This window comes from Loxodonta africana, chromosome 3 (assembly GCF_030014295.1).
Source record: "Loxodonta africana isolate mLoxAfr1 chromosome 3, mLoxAfr1.hap2, whole genome shotgun sequence".
Classification (NCBI taxonomy): Eukaryota; Metazoa; Chordata; class Mammalia; order Proboscidea; family Elephantidae; genus Loxodonta; species Loxodonta africana.
This window is the reverse complement of record NC_087344.1, coordinates 29,140,854-29,160,017: the sequence shown is the minus strand read 5'-3', so window position 1 is coordinate 29,160,017 and position 19,164 is coordinate 29,140,854. Positions and strand designations below refer to the sequence as shown.

Genomic DNA, 19,164 nt, shown 5'->3' with positions numbered 1-19,164 from the left:
CAGATACTCCAAATATTTTCTTTCAAATCTCTAGATATTTTTTATTCAATGTAATGTTCACACAGCACATTTATTTTTTAAGGAAACTATCAATACAATTGACATACCCTCTTTGCTCTGAATATTTACCAGTTCATTTTATGACATTGATACGGTGGTCCAAGGTGACTTTCTGACTGATCATAGAGATTCCTGAGAGCAAGTAACACACACAAACACCCATTTCGTTTAGGTTTCAGGTCTCGTTTCCCAACCAGCCTCATGATGGATTGGTAATATTCAGCTGTTCCCCATTGGACTGAAAACTGAAAACTGAAAGGGAGATGATATGATTTTGAATTTGTGGTGACCATGTGGAGATAAACACTTCCCAGAGGCCATGCTTGTAAGCCAGCCAAAAGTAAATGAGAATGGAAGTCTTGTTAAGCGATTGGGTTGTCCTTCAAGGGACTGGGTTCAGTCATGGCCATTTTCATATTCCTGAGTAAAAATCATGAGAATTCAACAGATCCTGTCTCATCTTAGCCCCCCACCCCCACCAGGTCTTTAATGAGTTAAAACCAAAAAACCCATTGCTGTTGATTTGATTCCGACTCATAGCAACCCTATAGGACAGAGTAGAACTGCCTTATAGTTTCCAAGGAGCTCCCAGTGGATTCGAACTGCTGACTTTTTGGTAGCACTTAACCACCATGCCACCAGGGTTTCCTTAATGAGTTAGCAGATACAGAGGTGTTTCCTTATACTCTGCTCCCTTGAGACCACAGCTCAGAAGGGGAGCCTGATTTGACATAGGAGGCACATATCCTGCTCCAAAGATACCACTAAGGGCCATGACTGGCAAAATTGATTCTACTTGGTTCCTTAGCTTCTAGGGAAGCATAGTCCTCTGAGGATGGAGTGATAGTAATTTATTTAATGAGGCACAGTGATAATTCAGTCCTGGAAGCCTCAGATGTTATAAGGGCTTCTTTTTATTGTACATCTACTACAATTTGGTTTAAGTAATGATAGATTAGGAGGAAACACAACTGCGTCTTCCAGAGATCTCATGAATCACTTGGTCTCCCTGCCCGTCCTGGGGGCAGAGCTTTCATCTTTCATGATTGTTCAGGAGAGAACCAGAACCAGTGAAGCCAATTACTTAGTGATAACATCTGGGGAAGCCGGAGCATCATTGTAAGTCCAGAGAGAATGCTTTGTGGAGGAAGGGCCCCTTTTAGTGGTGTTACCTCCTGAGGCTCCTGACATGAATGAAAAGGTAAAAGTTGAACAGTATCAAGTCCTTCCAGTTTTAATTCCCTAGCCTTAGCATTAGGCTACAGCCTGCTCTTTCTCAATATGATTCCTCTGGGTTTAGTTTTTTATTCATCCACAATGGCTGCTGTTTTTATTCTTCATTTCCCCTTTCTCTCTCTCTCTGATGCACCTAGTGTACCATTCCCATTAGTTTCTCCTCTCTTCCATCATGGAAATTTCCATTCATATTTATTTATTGGTGATTGAGTGCAGAAAAGATTGTTCTGCTCTGTTTCCGGAGGGTTAAGAGAGTGTAGAGATGAGAAAATAGTTGGTATGTGTCTTGAAGCAGGAACTGAAGATTTCAAGATAAGAGTGCTCCACCCAGAAGGAATCAAGGTGTAAAAGACGCTAGACACAAAAGGCCACATATTGTATGATTCTGTTTATATGAAATGTCCAGAGTAAGCACATCCACAGAAATAGCAAGTTTGTTATTGCTAAGGGCTTGGGTAAGGGGGCAATGGGCAGAGTTCTTAACGGGTACGGAGTTTCTGTTTGGGGTGATGAAATGATTTGAAACTAGTAGTCATGATGGTTTCACAGTATTGTGAATGTTCTAGATGCCAACAGTAAATGAATTGCATACTTTAAAGTGAGAAAAATGGTGAATTTCATGGTACATGAATTTTAACACACACACACATACACACACACAAAAGTGCATGACACACGTAGGACACCAAAACTGGTTCTAAATGTCTGGGAGACAATATGGGGGAGAGAAGGAGAGTATTGAAATATGAAACTGGCTTGGCAGACAGAGGCCAAATTATCAAGTGCCCTATATTTGAGACTACAGAATTGTGGCTTATTTCTGATAATGAATATCAGTCCAGTGTTTGTAGAAAGGGCGTTCTATGAGCATGTTTGCATTGAAGAAAGATCTCTCTGGGGGCAATGAATTAAATGTGCTGGAGGTAGGCTAGTCTCTTCTGATTACAGAGAGAGATGATGAGAGACACTGGAGGTGGAGACTCAACAGTGGGAAATGAGTGGAAATATCTGAGAGACAGAATGCATGAAGAGGGAGCTAGCATTTTTTTGAACACTTGCTCAGAAGTGGAGAAACAGGGTTCTAAATGAGGAATGCTGGTATAGCTTAGCAGCCAGTGGTCGGTGTTTGACATCTGTGGACACTGGCTGTGTGGCTACAAGTTTGCGAATGTGGACGTCTTCGGCAGGTCCTCCAACCTGATATTTAAAACACTCTTCCTCACAGGGTCCACACCCAAGGAAGTTTGGACACACCCTGTCTCTGTCAAATGCATGGATTTTGTACTATCGGCTTTCTCTTCTTACCTACATCTGGCTTCGATTCTGTGAGGAGGGGGGGCCAAGGCATCAACAGATCTCCCACTTTCCACTTGGGTTTCATAGATGGCCCTAACAGGTCACTTTACCTCTCTGGACCTCTGTTTTTACTAGGCGAAATCAGGAAATGGATCTAATTCTAGGTGCCTCAGCCATGGTACTGTTGACATTTTGGAACAGTTAATTCTTTGTTGTTATGAGGTAATTTTTTTGTGCTGTGCACTGTAGGATGTTGAGCAGCATCTTTGACCTCTATACACTGGATTGCCTCTACCCCTTTTATGGCAGCCAAAAATGTCTTTGGGCATTTCCAAGTTTCCCCTGCAAAGCAGAATTGGTCCTGGGTGAGAACCAGTATTGTAAATGACCTCCAAACATTTTCATACTTTTGATGATTTTGAAGCCTCAGGACATGCCAAGGACACTACAGTCCTTCTGAGTAATAAAGAGCAGTTGCTTTGCCATCCACAGCCCTAGGTTTACCTTTCAGGTGGTGCCCTGCTTCAACCTTCCCAAACCAATATGGAAATGGGAGGTTTTGAAGCAGCTTCTGCCTATGATTTCAGAAGCATCCTTTGCTATGGTTTTAAGGTTCTCATAATGAAGAGTGTGGAACAACCATGAACATAGATTTCTGTTGATAATTTATATCCATCTTATAACACAGAAAAGTAGAGAACAGCTTTTGCTACCAAGCAGATCTGAATTAGCATCACCACTATATCAGCCAGTAGTTGTGTAGCCTGGAGGCTATGACCTCAGTATGCTAGGTCAAAGTGTGTTAGTTTTCTACTGCTGCTTAACAGATGATAAGACTTGGTAGCTTAAACAACACAAATTTATTTTCTTACACTTCTGAAGACTGGATGTCTGAGGTCAGTTTCTCTTGCCTAAAAATCAAGGTGTCAGCAGGTTTGACTCCTTCTGGAAGGTGTAGGGGAGAATCTGCCACCTTGATTTTCAAGCTATTAGAGGTTGTCTGCATTCCTTGGCTCATGACCCCCTCTTCACAACACTCCAACCTTTTGTATCTGTCATCACCTAGCCTTTTGTCTCCTTTAATCCCCTGCTTCCCTCCTATAAGGACCCTTGTGATTTCATTGGTCCCACCTGGATAATCGGAGATAATCTCCACCATCTCATGCCCAAAGACACTTGATAGATTCTGGTGATTTGAATAATTACATAGGGACCACTTTTAGTAAATCTTCCTAACAGGAACTTCTTTCTAGAGAGGCTTTTTGGATGCTGTCAGATCTAAGTACTGTACCCTGTATGTAAGAAAAGTGCCCAAGTTTTCAACACCTTTTGAGCATTAGTTAATTCAACGTGCTTTTCATGCCCAATGTATGATAGCTCACATTCTCACCAGATAAATCGTCAGCAGCTATGTCATTCTAGTGTCTTATAACATGCCTGGGACTCCTTCATAAGGTATGCATCACGTGAACATACAAACCAGTCAATGAGAGTAAATTCCTATCTGCCTTAATTCCATCTCCCACTTCTTGTCCACAACTGCTGCTAAGTCTTTTGTGTAGAAACCTCCTTCAAAAAGCCCAGACCTTTTTCAGTCGAGTTGATTTCAACTCATGGCAACCCCAAGTGCTTCAGAGTAGAACTATACTGCATAGGGTTTTCATGGCTGTAATCTTATGGAAGTAATCCCTAGGTCTCTCTTCCACAATGCTGCTGGATGGATTTGAACTACCAATCTCTTGGTCAGTAGCCAAGCAGAAACCATTTGTGCTACCCAGGAACCTAGAAACCTCTTTTGGCTGCTGCTGGTTGGAAAATTGCACATGCGCACAGCTTCTCATTTGCAGCCTTGGTTTTACCCCATCAGTCTTGATGCAAGACATAGCATTTTTATGCATTTGTCATAAAAAATTTCCATACATAAAATCATTACTAAGAAATGCATATTTTACTGGTGATTTAACCAAAGAGATAGAAAAGAGGGTTTACAATCCAGTGTATGAAATTTTTCTTGAAAAGTCTCCATTATGGTAATTCATCTCCTGAATGAATTAGGTCTGGGCTTCTGGAAGGAGGTTTCTACACAAAAGACTTAGCAGCAGTTGTGGACAAGAAGCGGTAGATGGAATTAAGGTAGATAGGAATTTACTCTCATTGACTGGCTTGCATGTTCACGTGATGCGCACCTTATGAGGGAGTCCCAGACATGTTATGAGACACTTGAATGAAATAGCTCCCTCCTAGGTTGCCAAACTCTGGGCTTTCTTTCTACATTTTTCCCTTTTCAGACTCTCCACCTCTCATCTTATCGCATTTTATACCTTCTCCAGAAGTTCTTAGTCTTTCTTGTTCAGAGGAATTTAGGGTTTTTTCGGTATTACCTTAATTTTATATATCAGTTATTTAACTGGCTTAAAGTAAGTGATAGACCATTTTTCTTTAAAGTTGAAGATTCTATTTGTGGTCAGATAAAAATAAAAAAGAAAAAGGTACTCTGCTTATCAGCTGTTATTGCTCCTAGAAAACCAAACCAAGTCAAAACAAAACAAAAAAACCAGTTGCCATAGACTCGCTTACACCTCATGACAACTCCATCCTCCCTAGAGGCAGTAGGGAATGAGGAAATGCCAAGAACAAATTTTGTCCTGCTACATTTCCATAGAAACAATTTTGAGGATAGTACAGGATTGGCCAGCATTTTGTTCTGTTGTACGTATGGTCACTATGAGTCAGACCCACTCGATGGCACCTAACAACAACACATGTCTTAATTTTTTTACAGCCATTGAATTTTTGGGTTCCTGAAAGGTTGAAAGAGTAACATCTTCCAGCACACATTGCACTTTGCCAATTGCATTCCAAAGCAAATGTAACTACATCTGAAGCTGTCAAATTCTGTCTCTAAGTGTCCTATCTTCTTTAGGTTATCACCTTTTGCCTCAAACATTGCCAAATCTCTCCTTAATATTTATGTCTTTTTACAAAGATGGGAAGACTGGCTTCTTTTTAATTGAAACCCTGAAGGTAGTTTTTCTTGCAATCTTCACTTGGCCTGAAGAAATAATTACAGTTCTAGGGTTTAAATTTTTTTTTTCCCCAGGGCACCTCTAACCTCCTAGTGGTCATAAAAAAAAAAAAAAAAATTTTTTTTTTTCCATAGAATTTTATAATTCTGGATCCTCAAAGTATCATTTGCCACTGCTTCTAGCTTAGTTTATTTTCCACCTTCTGATAGTTTCTCTTCAATGATTATTTCTGAGGCTCCTGCGGTGTAATAGATCACTTCTGTGTGGCTTCTCCCATCCAAGTGATTGGGCGGAACTGTGCAAATAAGGTAATTGTGGCCCACCAAGAGGATTGATCAGTTTTGCCATTCCACTAGGTTTCAAAGAGAGCTAATTCCAGAGCAGAATCTTACCACAACCAAGAAAGAACAGTGAAGAATGGAGAGTGTGTCCTTTGACCCAGGAACCCTAAGCTGAGAAGCTCCTGTACCCAGGAGACAGAGAGCTGTAACAATGAAGACAGTGAGACTTAGTGGCAAATAATATGGTGGCAGGAGAGGCTGAACAGAAGGAGAGACCAGCGGGAGAGTCTGGCAGGAGAGACCAGCAGGTGAGACCTGCAAGTCAGAGCAACAGAAGACAGTGCAGTGGGCTTTCTGGCCCACAGAAAGAAAGCTGAGTACCTTTGGACTGAGGCTTACTGGCGGAGTGCGGTGCCTCTGGACACTTACTGGCAGAGCTAAAAGAGTTTTGTAACACTTGCCCATGTAAGGCAGAAACCAAGGGGCCAGAGATGCATGCCTGCAGCAAGGCTAGGAAGAGGTTGTCCTGGTGAAAGAACGGTATCCTGAGTGTTCCTGAACCTGTTACTTGCTTATAAACCCCATAATCGTGAGTATTGTCTGTGAGTTCTCTGTGGTCATTACAATGAATTATCGAACCCAGCAAAGAAGCAGAGAATGCTATGGGAGGGACAGTTGGTGTGAGAATTGGTAAAGATGATGGAGAGAGGATGCATGTCTGACGTCCATCTCATAACAATCAGCCTTTGACTGTTGATCTTGATTCTCCTTCCCCTTTGGAAGTTAGAGGAGATCAGATGCCGTTTCCACATCGTTTTCAGAGCTCCCTTGCCACTATTTTCTCTGATATTATTACTAGACTCACGGTCAATAAAGTTTTCAGAAAAGGACCATGGGAAAATATCTGGAGTTTATTTAAGTCACTGTCACCCCCATCATTTCTAATAACCACTAAGGCAGGAAATAGAAGGCACAAGTCTTTGTACATGACGTCACACACATAGGGAGTAAAAAACCCACATCTTTTTGTTACTTTTATCTTTGCTCTCTGCATTCTATCTCTTATCTTTTTTCTCCTTTTCACTTTAATGTCTGACATTTTTCTCTATTCTCTTATCCCGTCATGAAATACATTAGTTAAATTTTTTGACCAACTATATGACATTAATGATTAATAACTGAACTACGTGGTAGAGTAAAAAAAATCCAAGCTTGTTTTTTGAAACTGATTCCTATTTTCTAAATGCTAGTTGTCAGAAGCTAGGAACGTGGAAATATATAACATTTAATAATCACTTCAAAGACCAACATTAGAAGATAACATTTTATTCACTAGTGATGTAGCACCATACTATGTGTGTGTGTATACATATATTATCTTTTGTTTTTCTCAATGTTATGCTGATAAGTGATAGAGTCCATATCAAACCAACATCAGTATGGCCATAAAGCTTTTGAAAGTCATTAAAAATCTTCAAAACTATTTGAGAGTTTTACAGGACAAAATATTTTCTGAGCTTTGAGTTGTGAATACGGTCTCGAGATATACCATATAGGAGAGTAAGACAAATTTCATCTTCCTTTGTCTATAGAAAAAAATTTCATATATTTCTCTAAGTAGACACTTTCTTATTTTTATGCTTTAACTAAAAGTTTACAGTTCAAGTTAGTTTATCATACAAAAATTTACACACACATTGTTATGTAACCCTAGTTGCTCTCTGTCCACCCTGCTTTTCACGTGTCCATTTAACCAGCTCCCAGCCCTTTCTGCCTTCTCATCTCACCTCTGGGCAGGAGCTGCCCACTTATTTAGTCTCCTGTATCTACTTGTGCGGACACCCTGGCGACATAGTGGTTAAGTGTTATGGCTGCTAACCAAAGGTCGGCAGTTTGAATCCCCCAGGCCCTCCTTGGGATCTATTTGGAGCAGTTCTATGCTGTCCTTTAGGGTTGCTGTGAATCTACTTGTGCTAAGAAACACATTCTTCACAAGTATCATTTTATGTCTTAGAGTCCAGTCTAGTCTTTGTCTGAAGAGTAAGCTTTGGGAATGGTTTTAGTTTTGGGCTAATAGAGAGTCCCAGGGCCATGCCTCCTAGGGTCCCTCCAGTCTCAGTCAGACCATTAAGTCAGGTCTTTTTACTAGAATTTGAGTTCTACACCCCACTTTTCTCCTGCTCTGCCAGGGACTCTATGTTGTGTTCCCTGTCATTGGAGGTAGCCGGGCACCATCCAGCTCTTCTGGTCTCAGGGTGAAGGAGTTTATGGTTTATGTGGCCCTTTCTGTCTCTTGGGCTCATATTTTCCATACGTCCTTGGTGTTCTCCATTCTCCTTTGTTCCCAGTGGCTTGGGACCACTTGATGCATCCGAGACGGCTGCTTGTCAGCTTCCAAGACCTCAGAAGCCACTCATCAAAGTGGGATGCAGAACATTTTCTTAACAAGTTTTGTATGCCAGTTGACCTAGATATCCCTCAAAATCACGGTCCCCAGGCCCCCACCCCTGCCACTCTGTCCCTCAAAGTGTTTGTTTGTATTCAGGAAACTTCTTAGCTTTTTCAGACCCTTTCTTTATGTGATGAAGATGTGGTATTTTACATCTACACCAACATCATACTAACTATAAAACATTTAGAACCATGTCCATTAAAATCAGGAACAAATACTGTATTTTTATGTTCAAATTTATTATAGTCCTTGAAACAATATAAGGCATTAAGGTAAGCATAACAAAAATACAAATAATCAAGATTAGAAAATACTTATATAAAGCTTACAGCTAGTACTTACATAAGACTTCGATCTGTAGACGCAGTCCCAAATGGCTTACATATATAACTCACTTATCCTTATCAAAAATATTATAAGTGCTACAGTGATCTCGATTTTACAGGTGAAAAGAAAGAAAAGAAAAACAAGCAGAGAGAGGTTAAGTAACTGTACTGTGGTCACATAGCTAATAAGTGCCAGAGTATGGCTTCCAAACCTTGTATTGTGACTCCAGACTTTCCATTCTCAAACAGTATGTTCACCATCCCCTCCAGAGGGTGGGTCTTTGAGTGTCTGGTTGGAAGTAGAAAGCTACCAGGGTCTGAGGCAGCTTTTCTCTCCATTATCCCCATAATGTCGACTGTGTCGATTGTCTAAACTCCTTTCTGCATGTCTAATGTAAATTATCCTTTCCTCTCATTCTGTAAAACGTTTTTCTATGCTTCTCCATACCCTTGGGGAAACCCTGGTGGCATAGAGGTTAAGTGCTATGGCTGCTAACCAAAAGGTCGGCAGTTTGAATCCGCCAGGCACTCCTTGGAAACTCTATGGGGCAGTTCTACTCTGTCCTACAGGGTTGCTATGAGCCGGAATCGACTCGACGGCACTGGGTTGCCCATACCCTTGGCAGAATATGAACACCGCAATGAGAATCCCAATGTCCCAATTAACTAATTGTAATATCAAAGTTTCAATTCCAAATTCCAAGGGTGGGGGAATACAGGGATGATGTAAGATGCTCATTGGGCTATCTTCTGTCATGTCTTCTCCTGACCAAATGGCTTTGACAGTATAAAATTGACTGCAGGGGCCCATCATAGTATTTGTGAGACAGATCCCATGACTTAGAAGGGAGGAGGTGTCCTCTGGATGATATCCCAAAGGAGCCTTTTCAATTTAGACATCAGACTTAAGTGCAGCTGATGAAAACCACAAGAAAGGAAATTTCAGCTCTTGGAAGAGTAATATATTATCATAGTTAAACAGAATATAAAAGGAAAAACACTTAAAATGAAAGACTTCACATCCCCGCAAGCACCCACAGTCAGATTAGTGTTTCTCAAACTGTATCTGTATATGAATCACCTAGTGTAGTGGGGTGAATTGTGTTCCCCCAAAACGTGTGTCCTGCTGGAGTCTCAGAATGTGACCTTGTTAAAAACTAGAGTCTTTTCAAATGTAGTTAATTAAGGATCTTGACATGAAATAATTTTGGATTTAGGGTTGGCTCTAAATCCAATTATTGATATCTTTATGAGAAGAGAAGAAGACACAGAGAGAAGAATGCGACATGAAGATGGAGGCAGAGGTTGGAGTGGTGTTTCTACAAGCGAAGGAACACCAAGGATTTCTGGCAACCACCAGAAGCTAGGAGAGCGCCTCCAGAAAGAAAGAGTCCTACTGATGGTAGCTTGATTTTGAAATTCTGGCCTTCTGAACTGTGAGGAAATAAATCTCTGTTGTTTGAAGCTACCCAGTTTGTGGTAACTTGTTCCCTAGGAAAAATTACCTAGGTAACTTGGCACCCCTAGGAAAATAACACACCTGGAAATTTATTAAAATGCAGATTCTGATTCAGTAGGGGCAGTCTACCGATCCTGCATTTCTAACAAGCTTCCAGATGAGGCTGATGCTGCTAGCCATGGATCATACTCTGAGGAGCAAGGAACTAGATAATTCTATCTCAGAGATATGTATGTCGAAAGAGTGGTGCTTGGTATGGTAGTTATCATTAGGGATTAGTTTGCTAACTTGGAAGGGTGGACAGAGGCAGAAAGAATGGCTGCATTTTTAAACCTCTGAATATTCAGCTGAACCTGATCATTGAGAAAATACAGGCTTTTATTTATTTTATGTGTCAAATATGATATTTGTATTTACATTTATTTATGTAAAATTTATAATCTCTAGTAGTGCTGCTGGTTGATGATGCCTATTTTTTTGCAAAATGTCGCTCTTCTTTTCACTTTCTTGACAGTCATACCAGCTACATGGAACCAGGAAACCACACAGAGGTTTTAGAATTTATTCTTCTTGGACTCTCAGAAGTGGAAGAACTGCAATCCCTTCTTCTTGGGCTGTTCCTGTCCATGTACCTGGTCACATTTATTGGGAACCTTCTCATCATCTTGGCCACCATCACTAGCTCCCATCTCCACACTCCCATGTACTTTTTCCTTGCCAACTTTTCCTTTGTAGATATATGTTTCACCTCCACCACTATCCCAAAGATGCTGCTGAATATCCACACCCATAACAAAACCATCACCTATCAAGGCTGCCTCACCCAAATGTATTTTTTCATCCTTTTTGCAGAGTTGGATATTTTTCTCCTTTCTATAATGGCTTATGACCGGTTTGTGGCCATTTGTCACCCACTGCACTACACAGTCATCATGAATCCCAGGCTCTGTGGCTTGTTGCTGCTGTTGTCCTGGATATTGAGTGTTCTGGATTCTCTGCTACATGGTTTACTAGTGTTGCAACTGTCCTTCTGTACGAACCTGGAAATTCCCCACTTCTTCTGTGAAATCAATCAGGTTACCCAACTTGCCTGTTCTGACACCCTCCTCAGTATCATAGAGATGTATTTTTCAGCTGTGGTGATAGCCATTGTTCCCCTCACTGGTATCGTATTTTCTTATTCTCGGATTGTCTCTTCCGTACTGAGAATTACATCAGCAAGAGGAAAGTATAAGGCATTTTCCACTTGTGGGTCTCACCTTTCAGTTGTTTCTTTGTTTTACTGTACAGACCTTGGGGTCTACCTCAGTTCTGCCACTACCCAAAATTCCAGGGCCAGCGCAATAGCCTCAGTGATATACACCATAGTCACACCCATGCTGAATCCCTTTATCTACAGCCTGAGGAACAAGGACATAAAAGGGGCATTGAAAGGTCTTGTTGGGATTGTCACTTTAAATGAGTGACAAAAATGTTTGCCTTGCAGCTGGACAAGAATCCATGAGTATCCAGGAACTTGACTGGCATTTGGTAATTCTAATTCTTTTTTTTTTTTTTTTTTGTGCACATGTTTATGACTTTCCAGACATTTATGATATTTTATGTTTTTATTTTCCTAAAAGTAATTTCCAACTTTGGACCAGAACTAATTCGAAAGTATCCACTTGTTTCAAGTGGTAATGGTTCTTTCTAAAAATATGCTATCTTCAAGTTGGTTTTCTCTTTCATGGCAAAACTATGATTAGGTATAAAAATCTTGGAGATAAGAAATACTCGGAGCTTAAATTTTTGTTCTTGACTTACTGTTTACTACAATGACTAGGTTTTGTTTGTTTGACTTGAGGCAGCTTTTCATTTTTGTTTTCTTACTCAAATCATTTTCATAATGTAGACTCTAATATGTGTAATTATTTTATAAGTGGCCTGAGACATTTTAGTTCCCTCACTGAGAGCTTTTTCTCTTACTCGTTGGTGCCTAATGTGACAATTAATAGCTTAAATTATTTAAAATTGAAATGTAATAAAAACAACATGAAATTTTGTAGGAGGCATTTGAAGAAGTACTTTGTGGAAAATTTATAGCATTAACTATTAATATTAGAAGAGAAGAAATATCTAAATCAATGATCTAAGCTTTTACCTTAAACTAGGAACAAATTATAACAGGCCTATAAAACAAATGGAAACTCTGATGGACTAGTGGTTAAGAACTATGGCTGATAACCAAAAGGTCAGCAGTTCAAATACACCAGGCACTCCTTGGAAGCTGTGTGGGGCATTTCTCTTCTGTCTTACAGGGTCACTACGAGGCAGAATTGACTTGATGGTAATGGGGTTTATAAAACAAATGGAGCCCTGATGGCACAGTGGTTAAGAGCTTAGATGCTTACCAAAAGATTGGCAGTTCAAATCCACCAGCCACTCCTTGGAAACCCTATGGGACAGTTCTACTTTGTCTTATAAGGTCACTATGAGTTGGAATTGACTCCAGTAACCGGTTTTGATTTTTATAAAACAAACAATAACACACGTGAGGTAAGTGCTTCTTCATCAATCAAGTATACGAGATCAAATGGGGAACACCTCCCCAAAAACAAAGACAAGAAGGTGGGAAGGGACAGGAAAACTGGAAGAATGGAACCAGAGAACCCATGCTAGAAAGGGAAAGAGGAGAGTGCTGACACAATGCGAGATTGCAGCCTATGCTATGAAACAATTTGGGTGTAAATTTTTCACTGAGGAACTTATTTGCTTTCCAAGCTTTCAACTAAATCGCAACAAAAAAGAATTATTATAAAATTACAGTAATCGAGACACTGTGAGTATTGATTTTAAGATCTACAAATAGGTCGCTAGAACAAAACAAAGAGAGCCTAGAAAATAAATCCACACATATTCAATCAATTCATGTTTTAAAAAGATACCAGGATAATTCCATGCGGAGAGAATAGTGTCATAAACAAATGGTGCTGGAACAACTGGTTATTCACATTAAAAAAAAAGTGTACAATGCTGTTTCATACCAAATACAAAAATTAAATTTAAAAAGATTAAAGGCCTAAATGTAAAGGCTAAGATTTTAATACTCTTAGAGAAAACATGAAAGAAACACTTTGTGACTTTGAAGTAGTCAAGGTTTCTTAAAAATAAAACTGTTGCCATCGAGTCAGTTCTGACTCATAAAAAAAAAACCCTATAAACCAGAGTAGGACTTCTCCACAGGGTTTCCTAAGGGTGCCTGGTAGATTCAAATTGCTGATCTTCTGGTTAGCAGCCATAGCTCTTAACCACTATGCCAACAGGGTTTCCAAAAATAAGGCAGTAAATATATAATAAAAACACTAATAAATACATTTCGAAAGACACCATTAAGAGAAGGGGATAAAATATCTACTTCTACTTTCAATCGTCTGTCAGTTTGTCCTATGCTGATGGCTTCTGTGTTTCTGTGATGCTGGAGGCTATGCCATCAGTATTTCAAATATCAGCAGGGATCACTTATGGTGGACAGAGTTAGGTGGAACTTCTAGACTAAGACTAGGAAGAAAGACCTGGCGATTCTTCTTCTGAAAAAACTGGCCAGTGAAAACATTATGAATAGCAGCAGACACTGTTTAATATAGTGCCAGAAGATGAACTCCGCAGGTTGGAAGGCACTTTAAAAAAGACTGGGGAAGAACTACCTCTTAAAAGTAGATAGTAAATGTATGTTGCTTTAAGCCAGAGTTTTGAGGGGAATGTGTTATACAGAAATATATAACTAATGCAATGAGTAGTCAAAGTTCTCATATATTGTATGTGGAACTCTAAAATTGTCCAATTCCTTTGGTAAAAAAAAACATTTGTCAATTCTTATGAAATTAAAGCATAGATCTTTCATAAGATTCAGAAATTCTACTCCTTGGAATCTATGTAAGGGAAATGAAAACATATATTCACACATGTTTGTACCAGGTGTATTCATAATAGACAAGAATGGAAATAACTGAAATGTCCATTGACAGATAAATGGATAAGCACCTTAAAGTATACTCATGCAGTAAAATCTTGCTAACGAATAAAAATAAACAAACTGCTGATACATGCAACAGCTTAGACAATCTTAAAAAATACATGCTGAGAAAAAGATGCAAGGCACTTTATATAATTAACATTTACTTTTATGAAGTCCTAGAAAAATGGAAACTAATATTATGATGATAGAAATCAGGTCAGTGTTTGCCTGGGCCAAGGTGGAGGAGGGAATGTATGGACAGTAAATGGGCATGAAACTTTCTAGAACATTGTGGTGCTAGAAATCAGATCAGTGGCTGCCCGCGCCTAGGTTGAAAAGTGAATATATGAGTACAAATGGGCATGAAGGAACTTCCTGACGAAATGGAAATGTTCTGTCTTTTTTGGGCTGCTGGTCACACCGATGCATACCTTTGTTAGAACACTGATTCAGAACTATTTTTGCAAGACCCAGATCCAAGGAGACCAAGTGGTTGAAGAAAAAGTGGTTGAATTGAAAATAACAGACATCCTGAAAGACCTCTTTCAATTCAACCATTTTCTCTTCAACCACTTTTACTAAGGTAGCCTTTGTTTACTCTTGATGCCCACTTTACAAGTACAGGGTGGAAGCAATCATGGTGATACAGTACTTAATGGGTACTGAGTTAACATTAAAAAAGCAACTTCCGGGAAAATTTGATCCTCCACCTACCTGCAGTCCTGAGACCCCCAGAAATTTAAATTGAAGAAGCCCAAGTCTTTTTCATTAAATTACAGGTTAATGGTTTTGTTATCATCTGCTCTTGGAACAGGAAAGAAAATTCAATTAGCTTCTTTGGGTGAGAGAAGAAAAAACCTGCTGGCCAATTAATTTTTGAATTTGTGAATAAAAAAAAGTCTCTTGAAACACAAGAAAAAATGTACTTTAAATAAAAATTTTATTCCACAATATACACAATATTCCCCTTTCTGATCATGATTCATTTAGAATCTGTGATCACTAAGTGTTGGACAGGCACCAGCGTAGGTTTTCTTGGGTCTCATGGGTAATGTTAAATGAGGTACCTTTTTGTGAAACATATATTATTTCTGTTGATTCCTTAGCTGCTTCTGTTTGTCGTTCTTCCAGTTTGACGAAAGATTTTTGCCAGCTTCTGCAGTCTGAAATTGATCAAGCATATGGTCAAGATAATTCTGGAAATTGAAATTCGAAAGTTGGAAACAAAGTTGAAGGGTTGATAGTTGGAAAATATGGCCTTGGTGATACAAACTATGTTGGGGATGGTATGATAGAATTTTGCAAGAACAAAGATTTTTTCATTGCAAATACCTTTTTTCAACAATGTAAATGGAACTATGCACATGGGCCTTGCTAGACGGAATACAAAGAAATAAAAGAGACTGCATCTGTGGAAAGAGATGATGGAAAGGCTGAATATCATCAGTCAGAATAAGGCCAGGGGTCGACTGTGGAACAGACCATCAATTGCTCATACACATGTTCAAGCTGAAGTTGGAGAAAATTAGAATAAGTCCACAAAAGCCAAAGTATGACCTTGAGTATACACATTCCACCCGAATTTAGAGATCATCTGAAGAATAGATTTGACGCATTGAACACTAATGACTGAAGACCAGGTGAGTCGTTGAGTGACATCAAGGACATCATACTTGAAAAAAGCAAGAGGTCATCAAAAAGACAGGAAAGAAAGCAAAGATCAAAATCAATGTCAGAAGAGACTCTGAATGTTGCTCTTGAATGTAGAGTAGCTGAAGCTAACACAAGAAATGAAGAAGTCAAAGAGTTGAACAGAAGATTTCAAATGGTGGCTCGAGAAGACAAAATAAACTATTATAATGAAATGTGCAAAGATCCAGAAAAAAAAACCCAAAAGGGAAGAACATGGTTGGCATTTCTCAACCTGAAAAAACTGAGGAGAAAATTCAAGCTGTTAGTTGCAATAATGAAGGACTCTACTGGTAAAATACTAAACAATGCAGAAGCATGAAAAGAAGATGGGAGAAATACACGGAATCATTGTGCCAAAAAGAATTAGTCAATGTTCAACCATTTCAAGAGGTAGCATATGATCAAGAACCAATAGTAGGGAAGTAAGCGGTCCAAGCTGCACTGAAGGCATTGGAAAAAACAAGGCTCCAGGAAGGGACAGAATACCAACTGAGATGTTTCAACAAATGGATGCAGCACTAGAGGTGTTCACTCATCTTTGCCAAGAAATTTGGAAGACAGCTACCTGGCTAACCATCTGGAAGAGATCCATATTTTTACCCATACTAAAGAAAGGTGAGCTTTCATGGATTGAACTGTGTGCCCTCAAAAAGTCCGTAAACTTGGCTAGGCCATGATTCCCATTATTGTGTGATTTTCCACCATTTTGCCATCTGATGTGATTTCCCTATGTGTGGTAAATTCTACCTCTATGAAGTCAATGAGGCACAATTAGAGGTAGTTATATTAACGTGCCAAGACTTAATCTACAAGACTAGGTTGTCTCTTAAGTCAATCTCTTTTGAGATATAAAAGAAAGAAGCGAGCAGAGAGAGGTGGGGACATCATTAACACCAAACAAGGAGAGGCAGAAGCACACGACTCCTTTGGACTGGAGTCCCAGTGCTCAGAAATTCCTAGACAAGGGAAAATTGATGACAAGGATGTTCCTCCAGAGTGGACTAAGAGAGAAAGGTTTTCCCTTCTGGAACTAGCACCCTGAATACAAATTTCTGCACTTAAAGCCATCCATTTGTGGTATTTCTGTTATAGCACCACTAGATAACTAAGACATGATCCAACACAATGTGGAAGTTTGAACAATATCATTAATATCAAACACAAGTAAAATTTTGCTGAAGATCATTCAAAAGGCTGCAGCAGTACATTGACGGGAACTGCCAGATTCAAGATGGATTCAGAAGAGGACATGGAAAACCAAATGTCATTGCTGATTTCAGATGGATCCTGGCTAAAAGCAGAGAATACCAGAAAGATATTTACCTATGTTTTATTGACTATGCAAAGGCATTCGACTGTGTGGATCATAACAAATTATGGATAACATTGCAAAGAATGGGAATTCCAGAACACTTAATTGTTATCATGAGGAACCTGTACATAGACCAAGAGGCAGTTGTTTGAACAGAACAAGGGGGTACTGCATGGTTTATATGCAAGAATGGTATGTGTCAGGGTTGTATCCTTTCACCATCTGAATGCTGAGTAAATAACCTGATAAGCTGGACTACATGAAGAAGAATAGGACATCAGGATTCCAGGAAGACTCATTAACAACCTACATCATGTAGATGACACAACCTTGCTTGTTTTAAGTGAAGAGCACCTGAAGCACTTACTGATAAAGTTCAAAGACCACAGTCTTCAGTATGGAATACACCTCAACATATAGAAAACAAAAATTCCTCACAACCAGACCAATAAGCAATATCATGAAAACAATACCATTCCTCTAATTTTGAGTCATGCCACATCAGCAAATATACGTCCTGAAAGCTTGACTTCATCCTCGTCATTAAGATGGACTCAATTTTGAGGTGGCAGTTCTTCACCAGTGGTATTTTGAGAGCCTCCCAACCTGAGCAGCTTATCTTCTCACACTACATCAGACAAGGTACAGCGCAAGAGGACTTAAAGTACTTACTGATGAAGTTCAAGGAGTACAGCCTTCAGTATGGATTACCACCCAACACAAGGAAAAGAAATCCTTATAACTGGACCAATAAGCAACATATGATAAATGGAGAAAAGATTGAAGTTGTCAAGGATTTCATTTTACTGTATCCACAGTCAACACCCTTGGAAGTAGCAGTCAAGAAATCAAACGATGCATTGCTTTGGGCAAATCTGCTGCAAAAGACCTCTTTAAAGTATCAAAAAGTGAAGATGTCACCTTGAGGACAAAGATGCATGTAACCCAAGCTATGATGTTTTTGATCACCTCATATGCATATGGAAACGGGACAGTGATTAAGGAAGACCTAAGAATTGACACCTTTGAATTATGGTGTTAGTGAAGAATACTTAATACGCCACGGACCACCAGAAGAATGAATAAAACTGTCTTGGGACAAATACAGTCAGAATGTTCCTAAGAAGCAAGGATGTGGGACTTTTTCTCACCTAATTTAGACACATTATCAGGAGGGACCAGTCCCTGGAGAAGGACAATATGCTGCATAAAGAAGAGGGCCTGAGAAAAAGAAGAGGACCTTCGATGAGGTGGGTTGACGCTGTGGTTGCAACAATGGTCTCAAGCATAAGAAATATTGTGAGGATAGTGCAGGACCAGGAAGAGTTTGATTCTGTTGTACATTGGATTGCTCATGAGTCAGAACCAACTTGACGGCACCTAACAACAACAACAGATTATTAACAGAGCTAATTCCAGAGTCACCTTGTCAAACATCATTTACAATCTTAATTTTTTTTTTTTCTAACACAGGCTAAACCAAACCCAGAAACAATGAGAATCATGCCTGGTACAGAACAGCCAGTTAACCCCCCTTTAGTCAATGGACCTTCATTTGATAGTTGTCCAATTGTTTGTTTGATGGCTTGTTTATGGTCACTATCAGTCTTAATCTCTCTCATATTCCTAGTTATTCCTGATGTGAGTTTTGAATTAAATGATTTATGAGGCACTCCATAAGCCAACTAGCAAGTTCCAATCCAATTTGGTGGCAGGACTTTATGTGCTTGTCAACAGTACAAGAAATATTGTCCTTTTAATGCTACGTATAGGTAGGTATCCTGTGAAGCAGAATACCCATAGATGAGTATATTACAAAAGGAAGGAGTAGCCATCAAAATCAGGAGAATTATAATCTGGCAGCAGTGTGACAATAGTTCTATTTAAGCAGTGTGATCCACCCATGTGCAGAGAGGAATAAATCAATTTTTGTGTCATTTGTTCATAGGTCAATTGGCCCTTGAAAGGAAATAAACCTTAGCAGAAAGTTGAAGTATCTGAAAAATAATAGCCATTATTGTAAATATAAT

General features: G+C 39.4%; 1 protein-coding gene across 1 annotated transcript; it reads left to right on the top strand.

Moving 5' to 3' along the window:
- The first annotated feature begins 10,379 nt into the window (after nucleotides 1–10,379).
- Nucleotides 10,380–11,602, top strand: LOC100669769 (olfactory receptor 7A10-like). The gene has a single exon (XM_003413315.3). It carries the CDS (start codon nucleotides 10,664–10,666, stop codon nucleotides 11,600–11,602), a length of 939 nt encoding a protein of 312 aa, XP_003413363.2. The 5' UTR covers nucleotides 10,380–10,663.
- The last annotated feature ends 7,562 nt before the right edge of the window (nucleotides 11,603–19,164 follow it).